General features: G+C 40.2%; 1 protein-coding gene across 3 annotated transcripts in view; it reads left to right on the top strand.

Annotated features, from left to right (window-relative positions):
• The window catches only part of LOC114051902 (acyl-coenzyme A synthetase ACSM1, mitochondrial-like), a 42122-nt gene extending 33223 nt beyond the window's left edge, over positions 1–8899 (top strand). For all 3 annotated transcript variants that reach the window (XM_027874294.1, XM_027874292.1, XM_027874293.1), the window contains 4 exons: positions 2607–2734; positions 3560–3659; positions 7257–7376; positions 8672–8899. In XM_027874294.1, the coding sequence (XP_027730095.1) occupies positions 2607–2734; positions 3560–3659; positions 7257–7376; positions 8672–8761 (438 nt within the window). In that variant the 3' untranslated portion in view covers positions 8762–8899. The remainder of the gene's footprint in view (positions 1–2606; positions 2735–3559; positions 3660–7256; positions 7377–8671) is intronic.
• Positions 8900–17597: the final 8698 nt, after the last annotated feature.

The raw sequence follows: 17597 nt of genomic DNA, 5'->3' as shown, positions 1-17597 counted from the left end.
GAGGCCCAAGGACATTTTAATGACTTGACCAAGATCTCAGAAGTAGTAAGTACCAGAGACAAGACTGGAACCTATGACCTTGATCACCTGGGGCTATGCTCATTTCCACTCTATCTCACTGCACTGCAAGTCTCACATCCATTTAGGACTTTGGTGATCCTAATATTATTGTCATTTGAATCCTTATTTACCTGCCCCTATTTCAGCTGTCTATACATATCTTTTTAAATTATGAAGTCATCAATGATTTTCCTAAGGATCAAATGAAATCCTCACAACAGCCCTTTCAGATATGCAAGGCAGGGTTTATTATCCCCATTGTATAGATGAGAAAATTGTCCAAAACTATTAAGCATCTAAGGCAAAAATTAAACATAGACTTATGACTCTCCAGGGCCAGACTACCTCTCTAATGATAGGGGCTGATACAAAAGTCATTTTAGTGGATGGACCCAGGAAAGTATGATTTTTTTTTGGTTTGTTTTTGCTAGGCAATGGGGTTAAGTGACTTGCCCAAGGTCACACAGCTAATAAGGGTCAAGAGTCTGGTTTGAGACCGGATTTGAACTCAGGTCCTCCTGAACTCCAAGGCTGGCACTCTATCTACTGTGCTACCTAGCTACCCCTTTATTGTTGTTATTGGAGGGGACTCTTTTTTTTTTTTATCCTCTACTTTTTTTTGTTTTGTTTTGTTTTGGGGTTAGGCAATGGGGTTAAGTGACTTGCCCAGGGTCACACAGCTAGTAAGTGTTATGTGTCTGAGGCCGGATTTGAACTCAGGTCCTCCTGACTCCAGGGTTGGTGCTCTATCCACTGCACCACCTAGCTGCCCTGAAAGTATGATCTTTTAATCTTCAGCTCAAGACTCCCAAATGGAGAACAGGCAGCATGACTTAATCTAATCATTTTTGTACCCTAAGTACTTAGTATAGTGTTTATAAAGTAATAGGTGCCCAAAAAATAATTGTTATTGATGATGAAACACCAAGGCATTCCAGGCAATGATTAAAAGAAGCCCTAACTTTAATAATCAATCCAGGGTGAGAGTTAAACCATTGTCCTAGAATAATGCTGTCAAACTTGAAAAGAAATGGATCCCTGAAGGTCACATATCAACTTAGAAAATTAAAAATTGACATTATCTATGCTGTATCATATTTGTATCTATTTTGTCAAACATTTCACAATTCCATTTCAATCTGGTTCAGGCAGCAGAACTCCCTCCTGCGTATGGCCTCCAGGGTTTACAATTTAGCACCTGTGCATCAAGATTAATACCTGTTTTCGACTCTTCACCAAAAGCATTACAGAACTCGGGTGGAGAAAAAGTTGTCCAACCAGTTCATATTAGGATGGGTACTCCTTTTCCAATGCCAAATTAGTGATGAGAGAAGAGTAATATTCTGAAAAGTCAGTTGGCTAGAGCATGGTGCCAACGAGAACCAGGGTTTAGAACTGGATGGTATTTCAGAGGCCATTGAGTCCAACCCTCTCGTTTTACAAATGAAGAAACTTACGAGAGGTTGAGTAACCTTCCCAAGATCACACAAGTAGTGAGTGTCTAAATCAGGAAAGTAACTAAGTTGACCACAGTTCTTGTGCCCCATCCATTATGCCCTGCTGTTTCTCAAAAGGGATGGACTCTAGCTCCAAACAGCTAAGTAGACTAACTGTTGGAAAATTTTGATCCACAGTCAGACTACATCTCAGACATGTCAGCCTTCCTGAAAGTGTATCCTGTTGATCATTCAAAGGACTGCCTCAGTTCCACCCATCCCCATTACTGAAAAAAACCCCATGAGCCTCTGACAAACTACCAGCAAAGTGGTAGCATCTTCTTTCTATGCAAAGGACAGATTCCTTTGTGATTTAATTAGTGGAATTAGATTTAATTAAAATTATATTAATTTAATTAATATAAATTATATTTAATTAAATAAATTTAAATTAAATAATATAAATTAATTAGGCAATTATATAAATATAAAATTAAATTAATTTAAATTAGATGGCAAAAACATATAATGGAATGGGAAGTGCACTTAAGACACCCAGTCTTAAGTATTAAAGGATCTTACAGTCTAATACTATAGGGAGAGCAGGACCACTGAGGAGCTATCCACCAAATGAACATTTTAAGCTTTAAAACTACACTAAGACTCCTGGGATATGTTGTATAATGCCCAAGCAGAAGTAATGTATACAGAGAGTTGACCTTGGAGTCAGGAAGGCCTGGATTCAAGTCCTACCTCAGATATCTCTTGCCTGTGTGACCCCAGGTAAATCATTTAACCTTTTAGTGCTCCTCGAACAACTCTTTAAAATTATAGGTTGCAAAAAAATAAAATAAAATGAAATGAAATGAAATTATAGGTTGCAGAGAAACTGACAATCTAAATCAGAGAAGGACATTTCCTTGCCAGGAGTTTCCTACCCAAATGAAGTCATGGGTCCAATTTTTTTTTTTAATGTCCAAGGTACTTATAGGAGAAAGGAGTGACTCAGGGAATTAGCAAACTGTCTGCAGAATGGATGAGTATCTTTACAACGAATCAATCCTCTCCCAATGTTAAATCACTTTCCAAAAAATGTTTTTTTCCACTCAGGACAATCCAGAGAAGACTTTGTCATCAGAACGCGGTGACTTTTACATCACAGGTGACAGAGGCAGTGTAGATGAAGACGGCTATTTATGGTTCCTTGGTCGAACTGATGACATCATTAATGCTTCAGGGTAGGCTGTTTGCTGGGGGCTTTCATGTTTCACAGTTACAGCCTTACCAGTTCCTAAGCATATGTGCTAGAGTCAAGGTCATATCTATATGGTGTGAGACTTGGATTTACCCTTAAATGCTAAGGGGCACGGACCAAAGGCTATTTCAGGAGGATTGTGGGGATGCAGGGCTGTTTCTAGAGAACTACAAAGCATGGTACATATTATACCATATGGATTCCCCTGCAAAGTTTTTTTTATCACAATAAAACCAGATTAAAATGGACATCACTTGCCCTTTTGAAGAGGAAAAAAAAGTCACATAATGAACACATAAGGAAAGGTAGTCCTTCTTATTAGGGGCTTACTAATGTGATTTTATCTGTATAAATCTTTATTTGTATAAATGTATTTGTATAAAGGTTTTGCTTTTTTAGCAATAACTGGTCCAAGCCATCCCTTTCCCCTCCCTGCCCCTACTAGATGCCTCCCTGAAACACTGCCCAACCACTAAAACATAGGACTTCACAAAGTGCAGAGCTCAAGACAATCTATCCCATCAGTCCCTTGTCCAAGGGAGTAGAGAGGTCCAGCACCATGGAGGGAGTCAGTCATTGTCTTAGGGTAGAAATGCTTCTCCAAAGTCACATAGAGGGGAGATTTAAAGGAAGAAGGGAATTTGAAGGGCAGCAAAGGGAAGGTTATCAGACTAGAGCTGATATATGATCCCACTATGCAGGTACACACAATATTGTCCAGTGGGACAGTTGTTGGGATGCTGCGTTTTCTGACATGGTTGTAGGGACAAAAGCCTTAGAGTCTCTGAAAGCCCATTTCCTCCTTCAGGTACCGGATTGGTCCCTCTGAAGTTGAAAATGCTCTGGCAGAACACCCAGCTGTGGCAGAATCAGCAGTCATTGGCAGCCAAGACCCACTCCGAGGAGAGGTGAGGAAAAAGCCAAGACATAGTGAGTCCATAGAAGGCTATAATGTATGTCTTAAAAATTATTAACTTGGAAGTCAGGATTTCCAAGCCAAATCAGCCTTGGTAAATCCAAGAGTGATGGGGGAAAAATGGCTATGAGTAGGTTCCCCCATGTGGCCAGAAGGCAATACTGCATTTTAAATGATTTTTTTTTTTTCTCCTCTAGTCTAGTGCATCTATGGGTACTTAGTGAACATTTGCTATGTAACTAACACTGGGCTAGGAGTTATAGAGGAGACATAATATGTATAAGACACAGCTTCCGCCTTTGCAGAACTTGCAACCTAGATAGATTTAACCTACCTATGACTATCTGAGAACAACAAAGTACTAGAAGGAAAAGGAGTTTAGAGAATAATTGTATTAATAATGGTTATAATAATTCACATTTATATAACACCTTCAGGTTTGTTAACTTCTTCTTCTTCCAAACAAGGTCAAGGTCACACAAATGATAATTGGAAATTCATTTAACACTTTCTCAAACCATTCAGCCAGTAAAAGCTAGAGCCAAGAGAGATCATAGAATTTCAAAGCTGGAAAGGACCTCCCAGAGCATTGTGGGCTGAAACAGTCCAGGAGGGACTCAAGGAGGAGACAGAACTTTTGCTAAACTTGAGGGTAGGCATAATTTAACAATAGCTAACATTTGCAAAGTGCTTTCATATTTGCAAAGCTCTTTTACATGTATTATCTCATATGATCCTCAAAACAACCTTGTTTTAGTTTAGACAATGGTGTCTATTTAAATTTTTATAGTTACAAAGTACATATATTATTCATTTGATTCTCGCAACCCTATGAGGTAGGCAGTACAAGCATTATAATTCCCATTTTACAGGTGAGGAAACTGAGGCACAGAGAGATGAAATGAATTGCCCAACATTGAATTACTAGTAACTGGTGGAGCTAGAACTCAGATCAAGATCTCCTGAAACCCAGTCCAATACTGTTTCCATACCCAGTGTGTTTCAAGAATGAATGAATTGATTAATTAACTAACTTTAATATCTGCCTAAGTAAAATATAATGAAGATAAGTGCAATTCATTCTAAAGCTAAAAGGAAATATTTTGTAGGTTTGCCCTCACCACAGCACTCCCATCTGTTAGCGTGGTTACCAGATTTGCATCCAGCACATTCGTCCCACACAGGTGCTCAGAAAATCTTAAAGTTGGATGGACTTTAACAGACACTTCCTGTAGCTCCCCACCCTGGTAGAAATATATATAACACTCTCTATAACACCTTTGGCAAATTGTTATCCAGCCTCCCCTCAAAGAAGGGAGGTAGCAGGACTTATATTGAAATCCCAGCTCCTTCTGCCCCAGCTTATTACTTTGTGAGCAAATTACTTCATCTCTCTGGGCCTTGGTGACCTCATATTTAGAAATAAGAAATAAGACTTGATTAAATGATCTATAATGTCCCTCCCAGTTCTTAATCTATGATCTTATAAACTCAGACAAAGTTCTATTTTTGGTACTGGCCTATGTCAAGCACGGGATCTGAGGACCATCACAGCCACAATGCTCCTAAGTACAGCCCAAGCCAAATTAAAATGTAATCAAGAAATATCTCACAACATAAATAAAAATACAATAGAGCATAGATAATGTTAGTACGTGGTTTTCTGAGTCAATGTGCAGATGTAGGCATCCTTATGTACAGTTTAGTGGCCCTACTTCTATTTGAGTTTGATACCACTGATCTAGGGAACCCCTTTCATGGAAATTCTTTTCAAGGATGTAAATTGACAACTGGTCTGCAACAGAGTCTTTGAGAATTACCTTGGTTATAGAGAGATTAAGTGACTTATCCATGGTGCCACAGCTAGGGTGTGTGAGAGGGAGAATTTGACCCCTGTCCTTCCTGACTAACACCATCATTCTGTTGTTAAAGAGTTTTAATTATTCACAAGTTATTTGTTATGTTGAGCCATTTTCTCTGCCTCCCTATACCATCCTCCCATTGGGCCCAGTTTTGCTCTCTGAAGTCACATGGAATAAGTCCAATCTTTCTTCCACATGACTGCTCTCTAAATATTTGAAGGCAGTGAAGATGTCCTTCCAAGTCTTCTCTCTTTCAGGCTATCCCAAGTTCCTTCAACTATTTTCTTATGACCTAGTTTCCAGGCCCTGCAGCATCCCAGTCACCCTCTCCAGAACACATTCCATTAGAGTAATGCCCTTCTTAAAATGTGTCATCCAGAACTGGACTCAAGGTAAATTCTAGATGTGGTCCCAGAACAGAAGGTAATGTGACCATTGTCTCCGTTGATTGGCACACTGTGCTTGTATTCATTTGGCCTAAGATTTTATTAATATTTTTGACAACTGAATTATACTGTTGGCTCATTTTCAGCAAATGAATTAGTGATTTGACTGCAGCCAGAGCTAAAAATGGACTATATTAACCATACTTGACTATACAACTCCCAGGGGTGATCTAACAGTTGTCCATCTCAACTCTTGTCTGTGCCTATAATCATACTTATTGTCTCCACACTTTTAAGAAATACAAAAAGATTTAGGGGCACAATGATGGGTTGTATAATAATAATCCCTTACATTTTTTATTTGAGGTAATCAGGGTTAAGTGACTTACCCAGGGTCATACCGCTAGTAAATGTCGGAGGCCGGATTATGAACTCAGGTCTATCCTGACTTCAGAGCTGGAGCTCTATTCACTGAGCTACCCTAATCTGTTACATTTGTATGGCACTGTATAGTTTAAGTTTTCTAAGAGGCAATGTGGAAGAGTAGATAGAGATCTACCCTTTGTCAGGAAGACCTGGATTCATAACCCATGGACAAGTCTCAGTGCCTCAGGAATTTCTGTAAGATTATAATTTCAAATGACTTGTCAGTCTGCATTGGTAGAGGGAGTTTCCATATCAGAAGTTAACCTCCATTCCCCCTTTCATGGAAAAAAAAATGCTTTCATATCTATCATATAATTCAGGTGAATCTCACAAAAGCCTTGTGAACTAAACAAAGCACAGATCACCCCCATTTTTCAGGTAATATGGAATCAGAGGACAAGGGTTCAAATCCCGCCTTTGATGTTTGCTACCTATGGGACCTTGGGCAAGTCATTTGACCATGGTCTCTGAGGTTTTTTCTGCCTCTAAATCTGTGATCCTGTGACATAGCAGGATTCAATTGAGAAATCACTTTACCCCCATTCCCCTATGAAAAAGATGATGCAGTTATTACTGTCTTTTGAGGTTCAGAAAAATGGCATGTTCTGCTAAGGTCACAAAAATAGTTAGCTAAGACTAGGAACCAGATCTTCTGATTCCTGGTGTCTCTTCATTAGATTGTGAGCTTCTTGAAGGCAGATACTGGCTTTTTATATCCTCAGCCATTAACACAGTATCTGACACATAATAAGAGTTTAATAAATGTTTATTGACTGACCAACTGACCTCTTTAGCAACTCTATAGTTCTCTGCACACAGATCTTCCTTATTCTGGCCCCTAACTGAGATGCATGGCCTATGTTACACTTTTCCCATCTGTCCACAAGTCACCCCTGATCTGCTCCAATCCTTTAGGTGGTGAAAGCATTTGTGGTCCTGACCCCGGAGTTTAGGTCCCATGACCCTGATCAGCTGACTCGGGAGCTGCAGCAGCACGTTAAGAATATTACTGCCCCCTACAAGTACCCCAGGAAGGTAAGGTCAGGATGGGAGTGGGGGTGGAGGAGGGTATAACCCTTTCTCACCATCCAGTCTGTCTGAAGTCCAATTTAGTGACCCTCTGAGGAAATTTGGACTGCTACCTGTACTGGCCTTCCGTTTTTGTCAAAACTGTGTGGCCAAGGGAGGGAGCATGGGGGGAGTTCATTTATCAGAGAGAAGTTTTCATTAATGTAATTCTCCAGCACATCAGAATCCCATATTGGGCAATTCTACAAAGATACTTAGATGTAGCAAAACTGGGCTTAGAATCTCAGAATGTGAGAGTCAAAAAGGACCTTAGAGAGCATTTAATCCAAACCCCTCATTTTGTACATGGGGAAACTGAAGACAAGAATGGTTATATGATTTGTCCAAGATCACACAGCGAGTTCATGGTGGAGCCTGAAGTAGTTTACATTTACTAGTGTGTGACCCTGGGCAAGTCACTTCACCCTGTTCGCCTGAGTTCTTCATCTGTAAAAATGAGCTGGAGAAGGAAACGGCAAACCACTCTAGAATCTTTGCCTGGAAAATGCCAAATGGGGTCACGAAGGGTCAGACACAGCTGAACAACAACGTGGCAATTCAGTCAATATGGCTTAAATGCTATAGAAAGGTTGCCTTCAAACAAGCAATGATATTCCATCATTACCTTGTTTTCCTCTGACTCACTTAGTAGAAGGACAGACATTCTCAGCTAATTCTCTGTTAGGTCTAGGATCGAAGTCACACTTGAAAGCTTGGGAAGTGATAGAGAGTTTGAGGTGTGGGGGACTAGAGAAGAGTTGAGAGAGAGAAAAAAAGATCTAAAATTTGTTATCTTCCTTGTGTTCTCTTAACTTCTTGGTAGAGGAGAAGAGGGAAGGAAGAAAGGAAGGGAGAAAAAGGAAGAAGGAAGAGAGGGCCTAGGGATGCTGTTCGAGAGTACTGTACTTAGAAACTAACATTCAAATCCTCTCTGACCCTAGCTGGGTGACCCTGGCAACTCACATCACTCTGTAAGCCTCATGGTTTGCAGTTTAGTTTCATAGACAGAACTGGAAGGGACCTTAGAAGCTTAACTGTACCTCTAACCTAACCCTGACATTTGATAGATGAGGACACTAGCTACTCATAAGGCTGTTGTGAGGAAAGTGTTTTGTAAACCTCAAAGTGCTATGTCAATGTGAGATGGTGATATTTGCTATTATGCACATTCTTCATCAACTTTGTCAGTTCAATTTACTGAAGGAGATTTGGTGGGAAATCCAGATACTTAATCTGGAAGGATTTTGTCTTTTCCTGATCAGGTGGAGTTTGTCCCAGCCCTGCCCAAAACCATCACAGGGAAGATCAAGAGGAGCGAACTCCAGAAAAATGAAAAGAGGCGAAATCTGTGATCTACTTCTGGGCTCCATCTCAATCCGTTGGAACCTGTGTCTCTCTTAAGTGAAGTCTTTGTCAGTTACATGCAAGCATTTAAGCAATATTAGGCTGGAATAAAAGAGATCAGGGCAATTGTTCTCTTCCCGGCTTTACAATTGACCATAAAAATTCATTTCCAGTTGTGATTGTGAGTATGCCACAGAATGAAACTCCCAAAGTTATCTTTAGTTGATCATAATAGCAGTTAGGCAGCAAAGCGGATAGAGTGCTGATCCTGGAGTCAGGAAGACTCATCTTCCTGAGTTCAAATCTGTCCTCAGACACTTACTAGCTGTGTGACCCTGAGTAAGTCACTTAACCTTATTTGCCTCAATTTCCTCATCTGTAAAATGAGAAGGAAATGGCAAATCTCTCCAGTTTCTTTGCCAAGAAAACCCCAAATGAGGTCTTGAAGAGTCGGACACGACTAAATAAGAACAACAGAACCAGTTTAAAAAAACATTATTTGGATCTTTGAAAGGGATTTCATTATTAGGTCACAATTTAACCACATCAACAGAACCTAACTCTCTATTCCTGCCTAACTGACCAATTAGCCATTCCTCAAACTCAGTATTGCATCTCCTGCCTTTATGTTTTTGTCCAGCCTATTGTCCCCATGCTTTGGATGCATACCCTCCTCTCCTCTTTGCCTTAGAATCCTTAGCTCCTTTAGAGTTCAGCTCAAGCACCACCTCCTACTTAAAGCCTTTCTTGATCTCCTGAGTCCTCTATCCCTCCTCAAATAATCTTGCATTTGCTAAAGTGTTTTCATGTTGTATCCCTTAGAGCCCTGTAAGATCTTTGGGGCAAAGACCTTTTGGTTTTTGTAGACCCAGTGCCCGGTACTTAATAAATGTTGAATTGAATTAGGGTTTGGGCACCTGGTGGGGGTGTCCAGTGTAATGATAACACTGGATGTGTTGGTATTCATAAGATTATGGATACAGAGCTGGAAGAGACCCCAGATGCCATCTGGTTCAACCCCCTATTTTTGCAGATGAGGAAACAGGCCCAGAGAAGCTAAGCAATTTGTCCTAAGTCACAAAAGGAGTGCTAGAGGCAGAATTTGAATTCAGAACATCTGATTCCGGAGTCAATGAGCTTTCTACTATGCCACACTGCCTCTTAGTTGCTGAATTATCAGGCCACAGTTCTCCCAAGTTTCCTAGTGTAAATTTCTATTGACTGGCATCTGATTTTCCACATGAAGTCAAAGTTCATCACTCTCTTGCCTTAGTGCCTAATTCCTGACTTCGAGCTGGTTGGACCCTTTTCTCTATAATACTCAAGAGCCTCCATTCCATTCCTTACTTGTGATAATGTTTGATGTACAATTCGGAAAAAAAATCATCCCAGAAAGAGACTTTGCTCCTTTTGTCCCTTTAGCTCCATCAACATATTTGCTAGATTTAGATCATTCCCTTGACTCAGCCAAGCAGGGTCAAGGGTCTTGACAAATAATTTTGTTAAGTCAATATTTTATTGGTGCATTTTAATATATTTACCTCACTTGGAATCATACATTTTGAGCTGAAAGATACCTAAGAAGGTATCTAGTCCAACACACCCATTTATAATGAGAAAACTGAGGCCCAAAGAGGTTAAAGACTTGACGTAATATCACAAAGGCGGTAAACAGAAGAGAGAAAGTGGGAACTTGCCAAATGCACACATACTGCACAACCACCTCCACCACCAGAAGCCCCCTTTGTAACAAAGAATTGCATTTAAGAACTAATCAGCACACTTGCCATTCCTGACAATGTATTCCTCAGTCTACACCTGTAGTCCTCCAATTCTCTGCCAAAAGGAGGGAGATATGCTTCACCATCAATCCTTTGAAGGCATGACTGGTCGCCATATGGATCAAAATTCTAATGTCTTTCAGTGTTGTTTTTCTTTATGTTATTGAAGGAATCGTATGCAAGGCTATTTACATTATTAAGGTAATTGTATATACTGTTTTCCTGGTTCTAAGTATGTCATTTCATGTCTTCCCAAGTTTCTCTGAATTCTTAAATTATTAATACATTAACATAACATAACACAGTTATTTGCATGTCACCTCCCCCATTAGATTACCCTCAGGGGTAGGTACCATCTTTTACCTTTCTTTGTATACCCAGTACTTAGCATAGTGCTTGGCATATAGTAGGTGCTTAATAAATGCTTGTTGACTAACAACTAGATTTTAAAGTCCAAGTTAAATGTCATCTCCTTCTTGAATCTGCCTGAGTCAGAAGTCATCTTTCTCTTCTACCTCTGGTTATTCTTTTTACCTCTTTTAGAATGCTATATAAATGTTAATTCACATGATGGTCATTGTTTTGTTGACCTTTTCAGAGAAAGAGTACATTTATGTCTTAGGTCTAAACAATGCCATTCTTATAGTATAGTAAGCCATTAAGACTTCGGATAATCTCTCCAAAAACCTTCAGTTGCTCTAAGTGGAATTGTGCTAAAAAGAGGTGAATCAAACCCAATTTCTAGTAAACAGACCTGAAACCAGCAGGATCTTGGCCCTGGATTTTTGGAGCCACAAATAAGTATAGAGCCAGGTTCCAGTAGGTCACTGGGCACAGTGTGGGCACTGTGTGCCCACAAACAGTGTGTGTACATGTTAGGGCCCTCAAAGAAGCCACAAACCAGCATTCCTTTTGAAACCAAATCCAGAGACAGGGCTGGCTCCTGATGGGTGCCAACTTATCTGTGGGGGGAGGGGGTGAATTGGCCCTAACACAAAGTTGCTATCTGGGAATAGAGAATAAAGACATACAATGAAGAAAGCTTTGAATACAGTGACAAAATATTCTAGGTTAAGAAAAGTTCAAAGACATCAGAAAAGATCAGAGTAACTATACAAAAGGTACAAATAGGGCTTCCAAAAGAGAGAGAGAAAGAGAGAGACAGAGAGAGAGAGAGAGAGAGAGGCTTGGCCATAAGAACTAAAGCTGAAAAGTGAAAGTAAAGCTTTTGAGGGAAAAAAAGTGGAAGGAGAAGAAATGGCTTTGAACAAAAAATAGAAAATCTTGCCCAAATACCATACTCCCTGAAAAATTGAATAAAACAAATAAAATTCAATAATTCCACAAAAGAATAAAAAACATTAGGACAAAGTCAGAAAACTGGAATTTTGGTTATATATGTGTCATGGCCGCTACAGTGGTGAACGTGAGACCAGCTCAATGCTCAGTGACCTGGAGACGCATGGACGAGGCGGGAAACAACAAGATGGCAGAAGCTCCTGTTTATTGTTAGCTGGGTGTGACCTTTATAGCCCTCAAGGCACTTTGGAATCGAGTGATCAGAGCCCGACAGCCAGTCAGTAGATCCTATCATAGCATGCAGGCCTCGTGTCAGGGACATGCACAGGATGTGCACGGGAACGCTTAGCCATTCAGAGGAGAGCCGAACCAGCCATGATTGCTGCGTGTCCACAGAGGAGAGGTCAGTTAAGACTTCCTTGCTTTCACACAACAGACTGTGACCCTCAACTTCCTGCTAAGAAGCCAGGACTCCGATAGGCAGGGCGCAGCCCCGTGACAGTTCCTGTGACATATATGTACAGTATATTTCATTTTTTAAAAAATGACCATGAAACAGGTTAAAAAGATATCACTTAGAATTCATCAGACTCTGTGAAAACAATAATCCAACCAAAAAAATGGATACTACATTTTAAGAAATCTTAAAAGAATCTTGCCCAGATCTATCTAGAGGCAAAGTAAAAATAGAAAGAAATCATTGGTCACATCCTGAAAGAAACCCCAAGATGAGAACTCCCAGAAATGCCATAGCCAAAATCTTCAAATTAAAGACAAAATGCTGCAAGCATACAGAAAGAAATTAAGTATCAAGCAACTCCAATCAGAATCACAAAAACCTATGCTGCAACTAATATAGAAATCCTGGAAACCAATATTGTCAAAGGCAAAAGAAAAAAGACTTACAACCAAAATAACCTATTCATAAAACTGGGTATTATAGAATAAAATGATGAATTAGCCAATTTCTCTGGATCTTTTAAGTTTTCAATCCTCAAAAAAAAAAGGGGGTTGATGGGAATTAAGCAAATGTAGAATAAAATAACTAAATTAAGATAACTACTTGGTGTGGTGGATAGAACACTGGGCCTGAAGTCAGGAAGATCTGAGTTCAAATCCAGCCTCAGATACTTACTAGTATTGTAACCCTGGCTACAATACAATTATAGGCTTCAAAGCCTTCAAAGGTTTCCTTCCAACAAACTATTCTACATTTGTTACATGAAAATGGTCTTATCTTCTTAGCTACATTCCAGGCTCCTTCAAGACATTAACTATATCATCCACTTCTCTCACCTTCCAACATCCAACACAGTGCTGAGCACCTAGGAGAAAAATGAATACTTACTGATCTGATGCAACTTGACTACAGCTGAGAAGTTCTCTGTGTGGAAGACAAACATAAACCTATAATTGGTTACAATTGTAACCTAACATCTATCTTCTTCACTTTTCTGAACTGTAAAATGGAGATAATAACAGCACCTAATAGAGCTGTTGTGAGGGTCAAATGAGATAATATTTGAAAAGTTCTTAACACAGTACTTTTAAAATGTTTGTTGATTTCCCCTCTCCCCAAATCCAGAGAACTAAGAAGACACAATCTAGATAAGGTAAAAACTCTTATTAACTAGCACTGGAGAACTCTAATTCTTAAAGGGTTCACTCAGCACTCCTACCCCAACCAGCTTCTTACATGCTCATAACAGGAACACAAACTACCCTCAAGGCTTGTGCCTAGGACTTATTTTGGGCTCCCCTCTCCCACCTCCACTGCAGATACTCTACCAAAACCCATCCCCACCCCACCCTGATCAGCCACATGCAACTGAGGAGGAAGAGAGCATTGTAATGGTTTGACCTTCTTACTGTCTAACCTTAGGATAGGGATCCACAAGGCTGTACAGACTATGCCCTCATACCCTCCCCACCTTCCCTCCATTTGGTAAAAAAAAAAAAAAAAGTATCAGATGTTGATTCAAATCAAGTCAAAAGAAAGAGAGGAGAACAAAGAAGAATAAACTAACATAAAGTGGGGAGTAAAGGAATTGGCCATCTTAAGAGTCTCATTTTTAACAGAGCCAGGTGAGAGACAGACACATAAACACACAGACATAGACACACAGACAAAGATGGAGAGAAACAGAGACAGAGACAAAGAAAGACAGAGATAGAAAGAGAAATAGGGAGAGAGAATTTGGTGTAAGAATACATTAAATTCAACAGAGAAATAGGCAGGGACAAGGAAAAGAATGGGGCTTAAGAGAAAGAAAGTAGAGTTGGGCAGGAAATAGTCACAAGAAAAACAAACTTCAACTCCAGAAGGCAGATCATAAAGGAGAGACTAAAAGGGGAGGGGGGGAATAAAATGTAAGAATCAGTGATCAGGTTCTGGTTTGAATAGAGAAGAGGGGCAAGAAGTAAAAACAGACTGTCTCAATTATAATTTACTAGGGACAATCTCACTTTTCCTTTCGCCTTCTACCTTGTAAAAAAGAAAATGGGGAAAAGAATGGAAAAATTATAAGAGGTTATGATGGAGAAAAAACACAATAACCATGACCATGAATGTGAATGGGATGAATTCACCCATAAAATACCCCCAAAATACCTTGCACAAAAGGATATATAAGGCAGTGATAAAATCCCCAGTGAGGGCCACCAGGGTTCTACAAATACTTCCCCTCTTGGCCTCATTTTGAGGGATAAAAGTCCTTCACCTCCAAGAAAGACAGATCATTTAGTTCTGGGTCATTGTCCTAAATAATGTTAGGCCATTCCCATTAGGTAATTCCTACTGTGTACCCCAGTTATTCTGAGGTCTTAAGAGACTGTGTTGATGATGTGGCAAATGTCTGACTTGTGTGTTCTTGAAGCACATCTCACCTAAAATTTCAATGTAAATGATCACTTAACTACACCTCTAGACGAGATATGGACCCTAACTGACTGGATTGGCTTTGATAAAGAAACTGAAGGCAAAATGCTCTCTGTAGGCACAGGAACAAGCTACTTAGAAGCAAGGAAGGAAGGATGTAGGATGGAAGGAAGGAAGGAATGAGGGAGGGAGGGAGGGAGGGAGGTCCATCTCTTGTTATACAGTCCCTTTTCTCCACTCACACAGCCAACACTCTATTGTAGGCCCTCATCACCTCACACCTGGACTACTGCTATAGACTTCTGGTTGACTTCAGACTCAAGTCTTTCCCCACTCCAGTCCATCCTCCACCTAGCTGCCAAAGTAATCTTTCTAATGCTCAAGTCTGAACACATCACCCCACCCACTACTCAATAAACTCCAGGGACTGCTCTTGTTTGGCTTTTAAAGCCCTTCCTACCTTTCCAGAATTATTTCACTTTACTACTTTCTCAGTACTCTAGGATCTAGCAACACCAGTCTTCTTGCTGTTCCTTGCATAGAATGGAAAGGAAAGGAAAAAGAAAAGAGCATTTGATTTAGTAGAGCAAGCTGTCACCTTCAAAGGTTTCCTTCCAACAAACTATTCTACATTTGTTACATGAAAATGGTCTTATCTTCTTAGCTACATTCCAGGCTCCTTCAAGACATTAACTATATCATCCACTTCTCTCACCTTCCAACATCCAACACAGTGCTGAGCACCTAGGAGAAAAATGAATACTTACTGATCTGATGCAATTTGACTACAGCTGAGAAGTTCTCTGTGTGGAAGACAAACATAAGCCTATGTGACTAAGGGGCTAGAAGAGGGCAGGTTTGCCCTATAGTCAGTCATTCAGTCAATCAATCAATGAGCATTTATTTACCTCCAAGGCACTGTGCTAAGCACTAGGGATACAAAGAAAGGTGAAAAGATAGTCTTTGTCCTCAGGGAGCTCATGGTCTAATGAGGGAGACAACATGCAAACATTTATATGCAAACAAGTTATAGACAGGATAAATTGGAGATAATTAGAGGAGGGAAGGTATTAGAATTAAAAGGGATAGTGAAAAGCTTCCTGTAGAAGATGAGATTTTACTGGGACTTCAAGGAAGTCAAATGGCAGAGCTGAGGGTGGAGAGCATTCCATACATGGGGGACAGGCAGTGAAAATGTCCAGAGCCAAGAGATGAAGTGTCATGTTCAAGGCACAGCAAAGAGGCTGTATAATCTAGCAATACTGATCAAGTGCAATGGAAGGGTGCATGGAGTTAAGATGCAAGAAGACTGGATTGGGGCTAGGTTATGAAGGGCTTTGAATGTCAAACAGAGGATTTTCTAATCAGTCCTGGAGGTGATAGGGAGCCACTGGAATTTATTGAGTAGTGGGGTAACATGTTGGACAAGTACTTGGCAAAGTACACAGTGAATTAGTATAATATAATAAAAAGAGTGAATGAAATGAAGAGAAATCAATATTTGAATATCACTACTGACACTCCATAAGATCATAGATTTAAAATTAGAGTCTCCAACCCCTTCCAACCAACTGCTAAGGGGAAAAAAAAACCTGAGGGGAAGAAAGTCTCAAAGACCAAGGAATCCAGGAGAACTAGGTGTTCTCTGAAGGGTCAGTGCTCTGAAGGCACAGGAACAAACTACTCATTAGGAAGGAAAGAAGAAAGGAAGGAAGGGAGGGAGGGAGGGAGGGAGAGAACTCAGCCACAGAAAGGTTAAATAACTTGTCCAGAGTCACACAGCTAGAAGCAGGATTTCAATCCATGTCTTCCTGACTCCAAGTCCAATGCTCTGTCTGCTTCTCCATGCTATCTCCCAATTGTGGCTATGTGATCATTGAAAAGCCCCTTAACTTCTCTGACCCTCAGTTTCCTTACCTGTAAAATAGGACTAGAAATGCCTGCCATGTCACAGAATCACAGAATTTTAGAGTTGGAAGGAATTCAACAACTATTTTGTCCAACTTTTAAATACGAAAAGGATCTCCACTACAATGTACTCAACAAATGGCCATCCATTCTGTTAAAGACCTATATAATTAGAGGTAACCCTCTACCTCCAGAGGCAGCACATTCCACTTTTCAATAGCTCTAATTATTAAGAAGCTTTTTCCTGATATCAAGTCTAAACTTTCCTCTTCCATCCATTGCTCTAGTTCTGCTCTTTGGGATCAAACACAAGTCCATACCTCTCTTCTACATAACAGCCCTTGAACCTACCTGTTCCCTACCTCCAGTCTTCTCTTCTACAAGTTAAACATCCTCAATTCCTTTCACCAACCCTCAAGTCTTGAGATTCTGGATTCATTCTTCCAGAGCAAAGCTTTGGCTCTATTTAATCGATTAACATCAGTTAGTTTTACAAAGGAATATTTACTGGGAAGATAAAGCAAAGATAAAAATATAAACATTTTCTTCCAGTAAGGTGATGGGGGAGGGGAGCCTCGACATTCTTCCTTATACTGCTTTAATCACTGGGAAGAGTGGATGCCAATTTAAAGAAGTTTCTACTCAACATTGGTCCCACCAAGTTCACTTTCAAATGTAGCATGGCGACTTGATGAGTCCTTATCCCAGCTACCACTGGGTTGTTCCCTCCGATCATTCTTCACTTCTGGGCTGAGTCTTGAAAGTCGTTTCTCAAGGCCTCACTGATGGGTTGGTTGGCTGCAAAAACTGCCAGGGACTCTAGTTCCTGGACTTCTGGTGGCTTACTGTTCTGATATTTCAGAGCTCACAAGGTCCTGTCTGCCTTAAAGCAGAAGAATAGATACAATAGAGACAGAAACAACAGCCAGATCATGTACTCATGAGTGTCCTTTCATGGCCCTGGTGGGGAAAGATAAA

The sequence above is a fragment of the Vombatus ursinus genome, unplaced genomic scaffold (assembly GCF_900497805.2).
Source record: "Vombatus ursinus unplaced genomic scaffold, bare-nosed wombat genome assembly UNPS02014807.1, whole genome shotgun sequence".
Taxonomy (NCBI): domain Eukaryota; kingdom Metazoa; phylum Chordata; class Mammalia; order Diprotodontia; family Vombatidae; genus Vombatus; species Vombatus ursinus.
Note: the sequence above shows the minus strand (reverse complement) of the source record. Positions and strands in the feature narration are given on the sequence as shown.